Raw genomic sequence first — 19,314 nt, 5'->3', positions numbered from 1 at the left:
ATGTTTCTTTGTCAATATAGAAGTTAGCAACATTATGTGACAAATTTCATATATTGATTTTCTGTTGGGCCTTGTGAATGCTAGAACGAAACAAAGCTTCTTCATTACTTTTTTCATTTTGGTATACTGGTTTGATGAGCCTATACATTCATAAAATCATGTCTAACTGTCAACTTTTAAATCTGTTACTATTCTGGATGTTGACCTCACTAATATTCTTTTTCGCTGTTAACAGTATCATATAATATCAAATAAAGAATCTAAACAGGAAAGGAATGAGAGAAATGTGGAAACTCCCAACATCACAACAGACATGCATAGCATCATCATCAAATGAAATCTTCCTGTGACTTGTGTTGCAGAAGGCTATGAGTGCCTAGCAATGGCAACCTCATCTGAGTTGTTCCACAATGTCTACATGCCTTACATTGTGATGGAGTGGTCCTACATGCGCTTAAAACTCAAGAAGGTAGCCCCTGCTTGTCCTGCCAACCTCATGCAGCGAATGACAGACAATCTTGTTCATCTGGGCTACCATCCTTATGATGTGAAAACATGCTTGGAGCTGAAACCACAGGGCAGTGCTGCTTGGATGGTTAAAGATGTGTACTGGAGACATGTTGATCAGCCCCATCTGTGACACTGCCAGGGAAATGTGAACTCTGAGTAAATGCTTATACAAACTATGCTCGTTGTATAAGATTTATGACTGGTTACTGTGTGTTTCTATTTCATGTTTGTTTTCCTTTTTTTTTAAATACTTTTTTAAGTATGTGTCAAACTTCTCCACTTTTAGGGAATCAATTTATGAACTCTGTATGGAGGTGGTTACCTCAAGTATAGAAAACACAAAGATGGTGACCATGAAATATCATATATAATTTTACATTTTATGATTTCTCTAAAGAAATTTCTCCTTTTAGTTTATTTTCTTTTGATCATAAGGAATAAATACTAGGAACTACTTTTCATATATACATATTATATACATGTATACATATGTATATGTATGTATGTGCATATTTTAGATAAATATTTCTCTCTCTCTCTCTCTCTCTCTCTCTCTCTCTATATATATATATATATATATATATATATATATATATATATACATATACATACATATATATATTGATAATTCTGCACAGTGATGCCTTGAATTTGCCAGTCACAAAACACTTTCTTCGCAGACCTAACAAAGGCTTTTGACAATGTTTGGGTGGAAGGTCTTCCCTTAACACTACTTCATATTAGTCTGAAAAGATGGACCAGATGATTCACAGCTACCTATTCCACTGATCAACCAAAGTGAAACATGACCCAGAGGTAACGCATCAGCCAAGGAAGCAAGATAATTTGAGAGCGCGGGTTTGAATCACGCCTCAGCCACCAATAATTTCTCCCCCTCCACTAGACCTTGAGTGGTCTAAAAAGATGGTTGCAAAAGTTACACAATGGAGAATCAGTAAATCTACATAGCTGAATGATTAGATGTAGAGATGTAGAGCGGATGTATATTCTGAAACAATCTCTACTGAGTATCAGAAGTTGTTTTGAAGGGTCAAGTAAAGTTTTTCTGTATTTCTAATTGCTCCAGTAATCCCAGGGTCACATGTTTGTTGCTTGCTTGAACAGTGGTCTTAATTGCTATGGGTTGGTTGATCTATCTTGTTCATGGAAAGAATATTTGGATGCTTTGTCCACATAGTGTGTGGGTATACAGACTTTGAATAAACAAACTATCTCAGGTCTCTGCTTTGATTTTATGAACTCAGTTCAATATCCTTCAGAGGATGAAAAGTCAAATATTTTGTCTGGACAGTGTGTGGGTTTATAAAATCTTTGAAAAAATGAACGGTCTCAGCTCTTGACTTTGTGACATTTTGAATTCCTGTGTGCAAATGTCAACTATTGTATTGTATTGTATTTCTCTTTTTGTCACAACAAATTTCTCTGTGTGAAATTCAGGCTGCTCTCCCCAGGGAGAACACATTGCTACACTACAGTGCCACCCATTTTTTTTAATATTTTTTCCTGTGTGCAGTTTTATTTTGTTCTTCCTATTGAAGTGGATTTTTCTACAGAATTTTGCCAGGAACAACCCTTTCGTTCACATGCGCTAAGTGCATGCTGCACAAGGGACCTCGGTTTATTGTCTCATCCGAATGACTAGCGTCCAGACCACCACTCAAAGTCTAGTGGAGGGGGAGAAAATATTGGCAGCTGAGTTGTGATTCGAACCAACATGCTCAGATTCTCTCGCTTCCTAGGTGGACGCGTTACCTCTGGGTCATCACTTCACTATGTGGCTCATGTGTTTAATACCACTATCATGAAAAGTCATAGCTATCAAATTTTGTCTTTTCCACTCTTACACATAAATGACTACAACACTACACTGCATGTGTCCTATTCTGAACAGTCTTTAAAGCTGTTTATGTCAGAAAAATTGGTGGGAAACCCTCATGTCTACGAATGTCTAATACGAAGCACTGAATGGGTTGTGTAAACTTTATTGCATACTTAAGAAATAAGCAAGCACCACTACATTACATGCACAACTGACTATAGTTGACAAAGTTTTTTTTTCCATTTTGTTGAAGAAGAAAAAGAAAAGGGAGAAAAATTTGACAGTCCAATAGGATAATGAAAATCAGATCAAAGAGAAACAGGACACATCACTAGGTGAGCTGCTACAGCAAAACTGTAGTATGACATGTCATTTGCTAAGCTACCACTGGAACACTATAAAATGACATGTCACCAGCACTTCTGCAACACAATAAAATTACATGACACCAGATAAGTCACAATCGCGACACTATAAAATGACATGTCACCAGGACTACAGCAACACTGTAAAATTACATGTCATGAGATGAGCCACAACTGCGACACTATAAAATGGTATGTCACAAGGACTACAGCAACACTATAAAATTACATGTCTCTAGATGAGCAGCCACAGCAACACTGTGTCATGTCACTGGATAAACCGCTACGGAGACACTAAACAGGATAAGCTGCTACAGCAGCACTACAAAACGACATGTCTGAAGTACAGAAGGCCTATTTGGTGTTTACCTTCAAATGAACATCTGTGGTGGATGTCATTCTTGTTAAGTCTCACTGAAATCATGAACCAGGCACAGTCATTGTTGATATCTATGTTGATTTTTGTTTGTTTGCACATTGTATTAATTTGCTTCACAACAATTCAGCTTCTTCTTGATTATACATAAAATTTAACTGAACCTGACTTTTTTATTGATACACTTGGAAGGCATATGTTTTTTTAAACAAAAATGCAGACCCTGATATCAAAACTAACATACATTATTTCCAGTACCTTTTATTAAACCATGAGTTATGGTGTGAAACAGAGCATGATGTATGCTGCAATCTGATACTGAACAACTGTATATTTTGTCAATGATATCCTGTCTGAAATGGCAAAACTTCTGTAAAACCATGTAAGCTGGAAAATTACCTAAACAGCATAAACTTAGAAAGAAAAATTTCCTAAATAAAAATAATGAGGAGTTTACACTACAAAATGGGCTATTATCATTTGAAATTATCTGCTCTTTCAAACGGAGACAAATGTGAGCTGAAACTGATGATGTTTATTTTTTATCATCTTTTCTTCTTTGTGACTTTATTGGAAAAAATGCCAGTATGAAATATTAAAAGAATAATGTGGAAAAATAATTTAAAAGAGGCCTTAAAGCATGCAGACTGATCCACACACACTACACCTGATCTGCTTGAAAATAAATACTTTTTAAAGGAAACACATTCTGACCTATATAAAAACCCAACGCGATGGTCAGGCCTTGAGAGCATAAAAATTCTAAAGTATATGTATATAATTTATATGTAATTTGTGTGTGTGTGTGTGTGTGTGTGTGTGTGTGTGTGTGTGTGTGTGTGTACACATGTGTGCAAGTGAGTGTGTGTGTGCGAAACAACTAAACAAAAATAAATTGGCAAGATGGCAATATCTGGATTTTCTAAGGCAATTATAATTTCACTTACAAACTCACTCACACAGACACACACATCTTATCATACCAAAGTTTTACAACATTCCTCAGTCTGAGAAGTGTATTATCTTGGATTTTGTGAGGAAAAAGTTGGGAATACCATCTAATCACTAATTATGTAAATGCCAAATCAGTTCAGTAACCAGCAAACCAACTGACATTTTTCTCTTTCATCAGGTGATACCTCAGTGACAATAAATTCAATTTTGTGTTGATACTGCTAGTGGTATCATTTCAATTATTTGTTTATTTATTCTATTTCTTCATTTGGTCTTTATGAATGTTATCTGATATCTATGATAACATGGTTTCTTAACCCACAATATTTCTCACAATACCATGATTTCTCTTACTTCAAGAGAAATCGTAGGGGGCACAATGAGAGAAATTATGGGACTGCAAGAAAGTGTGGTCGTTCCTCTCCCACATTTTCTCTCAATTGCGAGAAATCATGGGGGCGTCCCCACAATTTTTCACAATGTGTGAGAAAATGTGGGAAGTCCCCCTTATTTTCATCAAAAATATTTCCTTTGTCATCTGGTTTGGTCTCTTGTCTTTTAACAACACAAATCATAGAGAAAAATGAGAGAGAGAGAGAGAGCAAACGAAAAGAGAAAGAGGAGGACGACGGCAACGACAATCATGATAATGATGGTGATGTTTGTGAAGATGGTGAAGGTGATGGCACAGTACTGGTGTAAAAAAATGTGTGCATGTGTGTACATCAGTGAGTGAGTGAGTGAGAGAGAGAGAGAGAGTGTATGTGTGTGTGTGTATGTGTGTGTCTGAGTGTGTATACATGCACGTGTGTGTGCACGTGCATGCAAGTGTGTGTGTGTGTGTGTGTGTGTGTGTGTGCGTGCGTGCGTGCACGCGTACATACGTGTGTGCATGCATGTGTGTGTGTTTCCTTTTGTGTATTTACTTGACTGGTTGATTTGTTCTTCTTTCACTCTGTTTTTAAGATAATATTTTCATGTTCTGAGTGTTTTCTGTGAAACTGGCAATCTATTTTCAGTGCAATCTTGTATGCATAAGGATACTGACACAAACACATGAACAAATGAACAAGCATGAAATGAAGAAAATTCTAAATAAATGTGACAGAAAAGGTTGCATCACAACAAACGTCAATACTATTTGGTCCAGTTTTCACGCTCCCTAAGTCAGGGTTAAACATTGTGAAACCTTTTTCTGCCACATCTATGTATAAAGTTGAATCATTTTGGTGTTATTCCCAATATCCCTAAGGAAAGATCGGTTCAAGTTATTATATTATTTTTATATTATGTCATATTATGTTTCTGTTTGAGTATACACATCACCTTAATTTTGTTGTATGCTAATTAATTCTGATGTATTGCAGTGATCCATCTTATGTGAAATATAATTGTTAAAAGGGGGTAGTGGTGGGGATAGGGGTTGTACGGGTAGGTGTAGAAGGTGAAGAGGTAGAGTAGGATAACAGGCAGAGGATAGGTGCACAATCCACTCTCTCCTCGTACCACAGCAGGGTCTTTTAGAAAGATGAATTGAGGTGTTTATTTCTCTAACTTTAAACAGCACACCTGGAACACACACAATATTAAAACCCAGGTTAAATCAATACCAAAACATATGCTACCAAGTCACAACTACCAAGTCACACATGTTCCTCATGTTGCATTATCACTCATGTGCACACACACATGGAAACACATGAACATACAGTTAGCCTGTAGATTTGTTCACCTTGAGTATAACCATCACCACCTAACATACAAAATAGGTATGTCATACCTCAAAATAACTCCAACTGTTACAACCAAAACATTCTACGCAGATGCAACACACACATAATCTCTGTGTTTCTTTGTGACTGAATGCTTACATTGTTCCCACAGTATGTCGACAATTGACAAACCACTGACATGTTACTGAACATTATCATTTATGCAAGCCAAGATGCACAACATGTAAACCCAAACATGATGTCCAAGCATCATACCATAATATCAACCTGTAGGAAACAAGAAAGGGGGGGGGGGGATACCCAAACACCCTAAACCAGTACTCCATTTAGTCATGTATTGGCTACATTGTGCATTTTAACCACTTTTCCCTCAGTCACTAGCCTCAAATACAATTAAGCCATACACATGCTGGCTATGCTCTCTCACAAGTCATGGTATCTGCATCAACATATTCCAGTTACATTAACTGTGAAATACCACATCAGCTAAAAAGGATCTCTCAACGCTCTTGTGACACATCGCAATTCTACAAACTCCAAACTGTTTCCAAAAACCAGAAAGTAAATTGCCAACAAACCAAATTACCAGTACAAGCATTACTCACAGCCCAAAACGTTTCCGGGTTCACTTTATATTCATGTAGCAGAACACAATCCCACTGAGCCAGTGTGTTAGTCACAGAATCCAAGTATACCATAAATCAAGCATTCAACTGAGTCCGAAAAATAGATGCTAGTTTGACACTCACAGCCCTCATGGTACTGTCTTGACTGTCCGGTTCTCCTGGCCTGCTCCAAGCAAGGAAAAGAAAGAAACCCCACTTGCCTATTCATTTTATCCTCTTCACAAGTTGGCGCTGGATGCAAACTATCTTCCGACCCAGAACGTTTCCAATTGGCTGAAGTTAACAGACCAATCTGGGACCAACAGTGCTAGATTTGCACATCAGCACTTTTCTCACAGAACCCAGCATTGTCAAGGAGACGGGGAGGGGAGGGGGGGGGGTGATGAAAAGAGGAAGGGAAGGAGGGGGAAAGATCGCCCAGCACTGATTCTGTTTTTAACAGCTCATGATGAACACACCACACCATGTGGTGACCATTGAGGCAGATGCCATCCTGCCAGAGATCGACATGGGGGGTAAGGATGGGGGTTGGGGGTGGGGGAAGGACAGGGTTGAGGGTGATGGAAGTGGAAGGGAAAAGGGCAGGGGAGTGTATGGGAAGAGAATGGTCAGAGGAGATACCATCTTTACTTAGTATTTCTTGATAATTTGCTCCCTCTGCACTTGGCCAAGGGAAGGGGAGGGAAGGAGAGAGGGTATGGGGAGGGGTGTTGGTGGGGATAGATGCCATGGAATGTGGGGGTGGGGTTGGGGGGGAGGAGAAGAGTAGGGAGGTAGGAAGGAGGGGTCCATCAGTGAACAGTGTGTCTGAGAAAATCCCACGCTTCCACCATAGGCGCCTGACACACTTTTACATCCACCCCTTGTTTTTGAAAGCAATGTCCTCATTGCTGCAGATCGCATACCAGTCAATTGCTTCATCAGTTCATGCAAATGGTGAGACAAATTCTCCAACAAAGAGTATTAGCAAAACATTAATACATAAGGATCTTACAGGAATCCCTGTCATCATACATTATCTGATGTATGTCACCCTTACATATTGCAAATAAATGCAGAACATTGTCAACAACAAAAAAGCAATACCTAAAAACCTTCAAAGAAGAAAGGCCAGTATAGAAATTGTAACTACAACAGACTGAATAACCATAAAACATGAAAAGCAGCATTAAACTTCCAGCTAAAACACCACCCTGTACGCAAAATACCAGATCCACTAGCAGGCTACAGCAGCAAGTCTACTCACTGAAAGGCAGTTCACATTAGTCTTGTACATAGCACTACATTTTGGGAGTATTGACCCTGTCAGTCTCCCATCCCAGTTCCTATCCATTTGGCCGACATTCTAGCACCTTTTCAGCCACAAGACATGTGCATTTCAGGCTTCAGATGAGGCCTGGTGCTAGTCTCACACAAACCAATACACACTGATTTGCGTGATGGTCTAGGAGTCTTGACTGCAGCTTGGCAGTCTACGTCATTCTCCCTCTTCCAACATTGACCAGGAATCCCTGAATCACGTGGCATAGGCAGCAGCACCCATTCATCTTGGCATGGATCATCACCATTGCAGTCACCTACTGAATGGCTCTTCGTCAGTTTATCTGAAATCCTTTCTTCCAGTTTGTGATCCCACCCCTTGAGACCATTGTGGAAGTCTCTGTGTATTTCATTGTGGGAAACTTGCTCTTTACTTTGGGGAAATCCTTACCCTTGTTGTGGTTTGGGGAAATCCTATTCCCCACTGCTAACTGGATTTTTCCTTTCCCGACTTTCTTCTTTTTCTTTTTGCCCACAGCCCTGTTCTTAACTAAAACCTCATCTCTCTGACCAACTAGACCTGACTTTTCCCTCTAACAACAACAGTTTGTCCCCCAACTGTTCCATCTGTTCCCTGGCCTGTTGCTGTTGTTGGCCCTCTTCCAGCTCTCTCTGCAGCCTTAGGGCTTCATCTCTTGCCTGGATGAAGGTGGTTTGAGGCTCTCGCCTCACTACCTGGTGCAGCTCCCTTTTCAACAAGGTGTTCCGGAGGCCACTGATGAAGTGGTCCCTCAGCATGTCAGCGGTGAGGGCCCCAGTCGTCTTCATCTGGACGGTTCTCTCCATGCTGCGCAGAGCATGAGAGTAGTCCATGATGGACTCCTCTGGCTGCTGTACCCTGCTGAAAAGTATGGACAGTAGTGTGATGACACGCTGTCCGTCACCGAACACCCCCAGCAGAATGCCGGTCACCTTCTCTGGGGTGTTGGTGTCCTCCAGGTCCCGCAGCATCAGCTCCCTGCGTGCAGTTCCCTGCAGATGGCTGTTGATGAAGTATGCAGCCATCTCGTCTCCCATGGGGTATGCAGCCAGGACCCTCTCCGCCTCAGTGACAAAGTCCTCAGCCGACGTCTCGCCTGGCTCACCAGTGAACACTGGCAGTGTGGGTGCCGCACACCACTGCATGGGGGACTGCTGTGCTGTGGTAGCAGGCATGGTCATCCTCGGGCTGGGTTGGGCTGTGCTGGGCTGCGTTGGGCTGTGTTGGGCTGTGTGCTGCTAAAGCTAAGAGACACCTCACCTGCTGATCCTGTCGGCGACGCCAAGTTGTTAAAAGGGGGTGGTGGGGGTAGGGATTGTATGGGGAAGGAGAAGAAGGAAGAAGGGGTAGAGTAGGATAACAGGCAGAGGATAGGTGCACAATCCACTCTCTCCTCGTACCACAGCAGGGTCTTTTAGAAAGATGAATTGAGGTGTTTATTTCTCTAACTTTAAACAGCACACAGCTCCCTGGTATTGTCTTGTCAGTCTGGCTCTTTTGGCTTCTTCTTAGCAAGGGAGAAAAGGACGAAACCTCTCTGCATACTGGTTTTATTCTCTCTCACCCATTCACTCAATGCAAATTATCTTACAACCCAGATCTTCCCAACTGGTTGAGGTTAACTGACCAATCAGCCAAGTTCACTACCAGGCCCTCCCACACTGGTTGTGGAGGAAACTAACCAATCTGGAACCAGCAGTGCTAGACTTTATACTTTTGATGCTTTCCCACGGTACCCACACTGCCAAGGAGAAGGGGAAGGAGGGGGGTTGGGAGGGGGGTGGAGGTGATGAAAATGGGAAAGGAAAGGGGAGGAAAGATCGCCCAGCCCTGATTCTGTTCTAAACAGCTCATGATAAACACACCACACCATGTGGTGACCATTGAGGCAGATGCCATCCTGACAGAGATCACCATGGGGGGTGGGGGGGGGGGGGAGGACAGGGTTGAGGGTGATGGAAGTGGGAAAAGGGCAGGGGAGTGTATGGGAAGAGAATGGTCAGAGGAGATACCATCTTTACTTAGTATTTCTTGATAACTTGCTCCCTCTGCACTTGGCCAAGGGAAGGGGGGGGAGGGAGAGAGGGTATGGGGCGGGGTGTTGGTGGGGATAGATGCCATGGAATGTGGGGGGGGGGAGGAGAAGAGTAGGGAGGAAGGAAGGAGGGGTCCATCAGTGAGCAGCATGTCTGAGAAAATCCCACACTTCCACCATAGGCGCCTGACACACTATAACATAATAAATAGATGTGTTTCAATGTCATTACTGTTCATGTCTTCACTAACACCACTGTCATTATCATGATGGTTGTTGTTGCCCCCTCTTTTTCTTTTTTTTCCCCTCTCTCTCATTTTTCTCTAAGATTTGCATTGGGAAAAGACAAGAAAACAACTCTGATGATAAAGGAAATATTTTTCATAAAAATAAAGGGGACTTCCCACGCGTTATCACACATTGTGAAAAAACGTGTGAGGGGAACGACCACACTTTCTCGCATTCCCACGTTATCTCTCAAAGTGAGAGAAATCATGGAATTGTCAAAAATTGTGGGCTTACATGCTTTATGAGCCGTCAACGTTGAAATTGAAGTGCCATGTCGAGCACAGTATAAGCTGTAAGCTTGTTGATGTTCTTTTGTCTTTGCTTGTATTTGTAATTCATGTGAACTGCTGAACAATTCAAGGTTATTTGAATCAAACCAACTGACCTTCTGGTGCTCAATGAAAACTGATTCTTCAAGAACAGAAATAATCAAACAATGTAAAAACAAAACAATACAACTGTGTCTGAATTTTTTGTATTATGGCTTTGCAGGATTTGTGGTGGGTGCACTACTGCTCTTCGTGTTAGCACTTCAAGGAGACGTGTTCCACGGTCCTGAGATCTATGGACAAGAGACACACAGACTGACCCACCTCCTCCTCTCTTCCACACAACAACATCTACAGGACAAACTAGTTCAGCGTAAGCTCTTCCACATTCCCACCAAAGACATTTACCTGCCGGCCTACTTCAATTTGGTGGACATGGAGTCTGTGTCAGCAGACAAAAATGGTGGTGTTGCAAGCACCAACTGCACTCTGACCAAGACAAGCCCGGTGTTCCACATCTGTGTGTACCCACAGGAACTGGACATCTACATTTCAGCTGCTCTGACCACTGGAGGGGTCTGGGAACCCCATATCACCAAGCTGTTCCAGTTTGCCCTCCTCAAGTTTCCACATTCCACATTCATTGACATTGGTGCCAATATCGGATATTACAGTTTGCTGGCAGCATCCATGGGTCACCAAGTCATGGCTGTAGAACCCTCTCCACAAAATATGAAGAAGCTGATACAAGGTATCCATGTGAATAAACTTGCTAATAAGATCTATGTCCTTCAGAATGCTGTAGCTAAGAGCCACAGAAATGTCAGCCTTTCTGTAAATAGTAATAACCAAGGTGGAATCATGGTGTTGGAAGACAAGGACCCTGACCATCAGACTGTACAGACCATAGTGCTGGATGACTTGCTTCATCTGATTGACACCCCCACTGCCATCATCAAAATGGATATTGGTAATCTATTTTTCATTGGTCAATAATATAGCATGAACACATTCATCATTTTCTCTCTCTCTCTTGCTGTCTCTTTCTCTCTCACTCTGCACACACATTTTCACTTAACTCAGAACCTATGTTTGTTGAATCAAAATTTGAATCAGAATGAATAAAGTAACTAAAACAACAACAATAAGAAAATAACAATCACATCTTAAATTTTTTTTAAAGCCCCCCCCCCCCACCCCCCCCCAAAAAAAGCCAGTTACACTATACAATATGAACAATATTGTACTGCTGACCACTAAGAATGTGTCTGTTGTCTGCTTTGCACTTGATGCATACTAGATTGATGGTACAGTCAGTATCAGGAAAGACTCCAAGCATTCTCTCTTTCTCTCTTCATTGATTTTGAAATGACATCTGAGTCTATTAATCATAATCTTCTTCGGCCAGTTTTGTTAGGGAATAGTGTTAAGAGGTAGATCTATAGATTCTACAGACGTATTGATAGCTTGCATAATGCAGTAAAAGCTAGAGTTCGGTGTGGTGCTAAACTGACAGAATTTATCAACTGCATAGCTGAAATAAAACAAGGGGGAGCAGTACAGATCATTTTTGTGTTTTTGTTTTGTTAACTAATGAATTAGCAATCCAACTGATTAATAATGAAGATAGGAGGCCTTGTTTTCAATTGATTCTTTTGAATTATTCATACTTTTGGATTGAACATCAGAGTCATTGACGTCTAGCGCCTGAGCCCTTCTGCCTTGATCTCTCTGTCCTTATTCTTTCTTTAACTTCCTATCCCTCTTTTTAGAAGCAATATATATGTGCATGTATATGTGTATGTATATGTGTGTGTGTATGTGTGTATATGTGTGTGTATGTATATGTATGTGTGTATGTATATTGTATGTGCATGTTTATGTGTATGTATGTGTGTGTATATATGCATATATATGTATATATGTGTGTGTATATATATATATATATATCTATATCTATCTATCTATCTATCTATCTATATATATATATATATATATATATATATATATATTTGTGTGTGTGTGTGTGTGTGTGTGTGTGAGTGAGTATGTATTGCACTGACTGGTGATCAGCAAGTGTTTAGTGTGCATACTCCATCAAAATAGAAAGTAGTGAGATGTCATCATTCATTTCTCACATAGGCTTTCCTATCCACACTGTCCTCTTTTCATCACTTGACAACGAGCCTATGGTTCGAAACGTTGTATCCCACTAAACAAAGAGGATTCATCTACCACCAAAAAGGTTTTTTTCATAAACTTTAGTTTTTTGCTTAGAATTATTGTATTTTGATGGGCAGTTATTTGAGCAGCTGAGAAAAATGAATGTACGGTTGTGTTTTGATGGCAGTTATCAATATTTATAAATATTTGGACATATTTTTCTCCATATGCTTTGAGTTTTGTTGGTGCTTGCAAAGATCTAGCTGGTATGGTGAAAAGCACTTTACTTTGCATTATGAAACAGTTGCAAATGTTAGATAATATTTCCGTTGATTCATATGTCAAACTATTAGCACAAGCACAGCCTTTTGTGGAATAAGGCTTGGAATTATGAGGCCTAAACAAAGCTGCTGTTCATTGTGAAGCAGTATACACGCTTGCTTTGCATAAATCTTTGGTGTAGACTGGCAAACACCCAATTATTTACTTTAAGGTGAAATGAACTGATAGCTGTACATATTTAGTTTGTGCAGTCAGACGTATCCATTACTGGCTCAGATTAATACAAATGGAATGTAATGGAATACCATGCAAAGCTTCTAATAATTATGATGTATGATTTAGATGCTAGAGACAAAGTGAATTTGGAAACAAAGATTCTCCATTGTTTGTTTGAACAACCTATAGTTTTGTTTTTGTTTGGTTCAACTAACGTATTTGCATCATTCAGGTGTTTATTTGTGTTTTTCATCAATAACTGATTGATTGATTGATTGTAGATGGCAGAAATGGTCTGATTATATTAAAGATAGTGAAGAAGTTGAATGGCATTTCATTCCTTTATGATCATAATACAGATCTTTCAAAGTTTCAAACTTTTTCTGTCTTAATCACCACTTTCTGACTTTGGTAAACTGCAGAAAATTTGCCAAGCGCATTTTCAGGCATAATATACATGATAATCACTACGGACATGTCCAGTTCTTTTGTCAAAATTATGATTGATGGATTGGATGCATTCACCTACATAAAAGATCTAGATCAAAGTTTCTAACTTCCTTTGTCTTCATCACCACTTTAGGGCTTTAATAAATTGTAACAAACACTCCATACAAAACTGATTTTCTGTGACCTTCTATGGTTATTTTCTTTCATATTAACAATTGAATCACTGCAATTTGATGATGATGTGAAAATTGCATAAGTTGATCCAAATCATATTTTAATGCTCACCACCAAAAAACAATCTTTTGCAAATCAGATGAAAAGTGTGCATTAGTGCTTGTGCTTGGCATTCTTAGCCAAGTCAGATCCACATTTCACAACCAAACGCTTATCCCAGCAATACAAACATTATCTAGCACACACAAACACACACTGACAACCAAACACGGGTTATATCATATACTCACACTGTTTACATACAGGAGCCCCAGATAAAAAAAACAACAACATTATAATATGCCTATAATTTCAAAAATACCTCTGTGCAAGAATTTAGATTGTCTCACAATCTATGTTGCAGAAGGCTATGAGTGCCGCGGGATGGCCACCTCAGCTAAGCTGTTCCACAATGTCTACGTGCCTTATATACTGATGGAGTGGCAACAGATGTACAAACACCGCCACCAAATGACCGCTGCCTGCCCTGTCAGCCTCATACGGCAAATGACAGACTACTTTGTCCACCTGGGTTACCATGCTCACGAGGTGCGGACAGGCTTGGCACTGAACCCACAGCGCAGTACCACTGCCTGGCAAGTTGGGGATGTTTACTGGAGGCATGATGACCAGCCCCCACTCATCCCTTCTCTGTGACCACACAGAAAAGAAATGACAAATCTGTGTCTAGGTATATTATCTATGCCTGTTTGTGTGGCAAACGGTGAATGCGAGAGGTCTGGGGAAAAAAAGATGATATTTTCTTGCCTTTTTGACTAACTTGTGCAAAGTGAGTCCAGACAATCAGCCTGTCTCAGTTGTCTTTGTGTCCATCTGTACGCATGCATGTGTGCAAATATGTGTGCATGTGTTTGTGTGTGTGTGTGTGTGTGTGTGTGTGTGTGTGTGTGTGTGTGAGGGTGTTTCTGTGGTGTGTGTGTTTGCTTATTTGTTTGTTTCTCTGTGTGTGTGTGTGTGTGTGTGTGTGTGTGTGTGTGTGTGTGTGTGTGTGCGTGCGTGTGTGCGCCCTCACATGCATAACTGTGGGTGTTTCTGTGGTAACTTTAACACCAGCCCAAATTCCATGGCCTTTCATGTCCTGCCGTGATTGTGGTATCAGTGCTGAGCCCCCTCCACTTCCATGCTTGGGGTGAGTTTTGTCAAAGGTCTGTGGTGCTGGCAGATTCATGGGGGGCATTACTGTTAGAAGGACATTATGGTGGTGGTCCATTGCCGGAAGGGCCTGTCCGAGGGCAGGTGGAAGGGGGTGTGGGGGGCGGGAAGGGCAGGGCAGGCATTCAGTCTGGTTCAACAATTAAGTGATAATATTTGTCAGTAGGGGGTTTACGGTTACACACACACACACAGAGAAAATGAGGAGGAGGGTGAAAAATGTTAGAAATACAAATACAACAATATAGCTTTTTTTTTCTTGTCAGTCTGCATCATTATGTTATCTCCATAGTCTTATTGTCAAGGCAATGGAACACAAATGGCCCAGTTGCCAGCTACCCAACTCCTTAAATTAAACCCACCAGTGGCATTCATTTCTGGAAAGTGGCATTGACAAAAATGGTCAATAGATATATGAATGTATTCAGATGGCATGTACTACTCTTCTCTAATTGACTGTCCAATCTGATTCGCTCATCAAGCAGTACCGCTAATGTCTTCCTCACTACAAACAGCCAAAATAAACCATTGCTTGATGACTTCCCTGCACTTAATGTTGTCAAGCTTATTTTGTGTTATTTGTTTTTTCAATGATTTTTTTTTTTTTAACCCCTAGGCTTCCTACATGATGAGATAACCCATCATCGCAAGCATGTACGCTTCGCTGCCACAATGACGAGATAACTCATCATTAAAATATTCTGACTTTTCCCTGCTTTACATTCAGTTCGTTGACAAAAATGCTGGTAGCTTTAGCTTGGGGAATCTTTCTAGATCCTATTCATAGCTAGAAACACCATCAACATCATGAGGCAGTCCTTTATTTGAACGTTTTGGTTGGGTTACTGGCCGCAGTGTTTGCCCGACTCCTCTCCTTGCTTGCTCAACAAAATGTCGGACTGACGCCGTGCTCAAGACATGCGATCATGGTGAACTAAATCAACCAAGATTGCTTTCTTTAGTTGATGTTCAGAAAGAACTGGAGCATTTATTCAAAGAAGACAGTGATGAACATTTATAGGACGATTTGATAGAAAATAAAGGGAGCAATCAAAAGAGTGGCCAAGATAGGACTATCACTGAGTGATGCCGGCTGTACAAACCTTAGCAGACGACAGAAAGTGACTGAATTATTAGCAGGACACAGTGTGAACGATTTTTTTGGCACTCAGCCAATGCGGTCTGATGAGAACTGGATAAAGTGACCTGTGTGAGAGGAGTGAAGAGGAGGGGGTAGAGACTGAGGGGGCGTGGCCTCACATCCACATTATCACTTGGAGAAGTCACAATGCACTGTGTATCTATCTCTTTTTTTACTTTTTATTTTTTATTGTGGTTGTTCTAGTGTGATTTTTGTGTGTGTGTGCAGATATCCATTTGTCCAGAAAATATATTTTAGTGCAAATTACCTGACTAATGTTTGTAATGAACAAGTTGAAAATGTGACAAAAAAACAAAACACTGATTTCAAAACAACAGCATGTCACTAAAAATATGTAAAATGGGAAAACATCATGTTTTGTGTTCTTTATTCATTTACCTTTCAGAAAATATATACTTTTATGGGTCTTTCTCCAATAACAAAGAGCACAGAATTTTAAAAAAATTTATACCTGTTTTTTGTGAAAAAACACTGGCAAATAGATTTCACTTAAATCTTATTTTCCTGGCAGCGAAAGGGTTAAGGTAAAAAGCAGAGAGGAGAGAAGGAGGTACATATAGGCAGACATAGGGACTCAGACAAATACAGTGAGTAACTGAGACAGACAGACAGCCCAACAAGGGTGGAAATCATTTTAAGCATATTCTTGCTAACCTTGAATAATTCCAACACACACACACACACACACATGTGTGCACATGCACGCATACGTGCACACACACACACACACACACATTTATTTATGCACACGCTCATGTAAAAAAAAAAAAAAAAAAAAAAAAGCAACTATTAACTGTTGTTCATCTTGAGATTAATTATCATTTTGCTCGATTTTCTTTTTCCTGACAAACATTCCTTCTGCTATGAATCCAGCAAGAGTTTTCTGTGAATTTTTAATTTCCTTTGAAAGAATATAAATAACATGATTCAGACAGACAGACAGAAAAAGACAGATAGAGACAGATGAATACCAACACAGACAAGATAGACAACACTACATGCTGGGTCAAAAAACAACAAATAGATACAACAAACAACAAATCACAAAATAACGAAGTGTCTTCTCAACAATCTGTTTTCAACAATTCCGTTTCAGAATCTAGCCTTCATGGGCCAACAGACAGTGACAAACAAGAGTCAACAAAAACTCAGTCTCACAAATTTTAGCCCAAGTTCCAGCACAATCAATGAGAAACAGAGGAGACAATGGAATGACAATTGCACTTTCTGCCAGTCCCATGTTCCAGCACAGTCAATGCAAACAGGGGAGACAATGATGTACATAACAACACACTGTCAGCCATTCCTCACAACAGTCTAACCTTCATAGGCCCCAGCTCCAAAGCCATGACTTTGGTCAAGGAATCCACAGCTGCCTTGGATGAACAATAGGCAGCATGTCCCTCAATGCCAATTTTAGCTGCAGTACTGGACACATTGACAATGGAACCACCTGTTCCCTTTTCAGCCATACCACGGGCAACAACCTGCAGGAGAAACAGAACCGATGAATCTTTTTTGGATTTCCTTCACCTCTTTCTCCACTATGGTGGATAATAATGAGCAGCAGTCACCATTCTGAGTAAATTGGTCCAAATTCAAAACTTAATGGCAGAATACAGTTATGCAATAATGTATAAATAACATTTTAAAATGTCTCATGTTCTTACTCCAGTGTCAGTGAACATAATAGTGTGTGCCTCCATAAGAGAGAGTAACAGGAAATTTTCTATCTAAAATTATGTTTAAGTAACATACTTACCATGACCCACTAGTGCAGACTCCGGCAGGGGTCTGACATTCCTGTCCTGTGCAAACTACTATCCGCCTATGCAGAGAAAACGAAAGTAGCTATGGCCGATAACCTCCTGGAAGTAGGTAACGTCCCCTGTGCCCCCCTGGCTAGCGCCCTCTTTTGACGGCAATATGCCAGAACCAGCGCAGCGTGCAGGGAGAACAGAAAGTGGCGAGGACGGGAGGGTCTTAAATTTGGGTCAAGGTAAGTATGTTCCTTAAATGTAATTTTAGATAGAAAATTTCCTTTCAATTACACATACTAAACCGTGACCCACTAGTTCAGAATAGCGTGACAATGTGGAGGGCTCACCTGTTCTACTGTCTGTGTGCTGTGATGGCCTGTTGTGCAACTACCACAGAAGCGATGTCTCTTGAGCCATCATCCCGCAGGCATGCGATGTCTCTCAGGTAGAAGTCGATGAAGGTGGCAGGGTTTTTCCAGTAGGCAGCAACCATGATGTCTTGCAGCTGTGCTGAGTGGGCTAAGGCAAGAGAAGAGGACCATGCTCTGACTTCATGTGCTCTGGCTGAGGAGGCATCAAGTCTCAATCCTGCGTCTGCATACGCGCCTTTGATCGCATTGACTATCCATCGAGACAGAGACGTCTTGCTAACGTCACGTGGATGGTCCAGGTTCCAGCTAATGAAGAGGCGTTGTCTGGATGATCGGAAGGGACGTGAACTTTTGAGGTATACGCGCAGGGCCCTGACTGGGCAGAGGAATCTGTCCTCGTCGTCATGGGCCAGTATAGAAGAGAGAGGTTTGATGAAAAGAATGGGAGAGGGTGTGCTGGGAGTTTGATTTTTGGCAAGAAATTTGGGGAGGAATCTAAGTGAGATAGATCCATCCAGCTCAAAGGATACATCTTGTGTGATGCCACTGAGGGCATGTACCTCACTGCACCGCCTACCTGAGGCTTGTGAGATAAGAGAGAGTGTCTTCATGGAGAGTAGCTTGAAAGGAGCTATAGCAAGGGGTTCGAAGGGGGCCTTGCGGAGGTATTGTAGGACCAGAAAAAGGTCCCATGAAGGGGTCCAAAGGAATTTATGTGCGTGACTGAGGGAGGCTCCTCGGACCAGTGCCCTGAGCAGGAAGTCATCTAAGAAAGAGGGCCCGCCCAGTTGCCGGAGAGTGGAGCTGATTGCAGTGTGGTGGATGCGTACTGCAGAGGCAGAGAGGCCTTTGGAGGAGGAGAGGAAGTCAAGGAAGTTGGTGAGATCCATATTGGATGGGTGCATGGGATTGACTGAGTGGGTTGAGGACCAGGAGAGCCAGCGGTTCCAGTGTGCAGAGTAAACGCCTTGAGTGCCTTTGCGATGTGACCTGCAGACAAGGTCTGCCGTGTCATCAGAGGCACCTAGTGCTGACAGAGATTCCCGCACAGTAGCCAGGCGTGTAGGTTGAGGACCTCTGGGTTTCCGTGTAAATGTCCAAGTGGGGCTGGACCAGAGAGTGTCTGCCGATGTGAAGGCGGAGTGGGGGAACGTGAGTGAGGTGGAGCAGGTCAGGGAACCGCGGCTGTGCTGGCCAGTGTGGTGCGATGAGAATCATGGTGGCACTC

The 19,314-nt window shown here is 41.3% G+C and overlaps 2 protein-coding genes across 2 annotated transcripts in view; one reads left to right on the top strand and one right to left on the bottom strand.

The window, feature by feature from the left end:
• Positions 1 to 14,851, top strand: part of LOC143292801 (uncharacterized) — a 46,706-nt gene extending 31,855 nt beyond the window's left edge. The window contains exons 2-3 of the mRNA XM_076603390.1: positions 10,520 to 11,266; positions 13,985 to 14,851. Of these exons, the coding sequence (XP_076459505.1) occupies positions 10,520 to 11,266; positions 13,985 to 14,277 (1,040 nt within the window). The 3' untranslated portion in view covers positions 14,278 to 14,851. The remainder of the gene's footprint in view (positions 1 to 10,519; positions 11,267 to 13,984) is intronic.
• The window catches only part of LOC143284237 (L-xylulose reductase-like), a 117,288-nt gene that overhangs the window by 76,310 nt on the left and 21,664 nt on the right, over positions 1 to 19,314 (bottom strand). The window contains exon 5 of the mRNA XM_076590915.1: positions 17,278 to 17,442. Within this exon, the coding sequence (XP_076447030.1) occupies positions 17,278 to 17,442 (165 nt within the window). The remainder of the gene's footprint in view (positions 1 to 17,277; positions 17,443 to 19,314) is intronic.

The sequence above is a fragment of the Babylonia areolata genome, chromosome 1, assembly GCF_041734735.1.
Source record: "Babylonia areolata isolate BAREFJ2019XMU chromosome 1, ASM4173473v1, whole genome shotgun sequence".
Lineage (NCBI taxonomy): Eukaryota > Metazoa > Mollusca > Gastropoda > Neogastropoda > Buccinidae > Babylonia > Babylonia areolata.
This window is presented reverse-complemented; position numbering and strand designations above follow the sequence as displayed.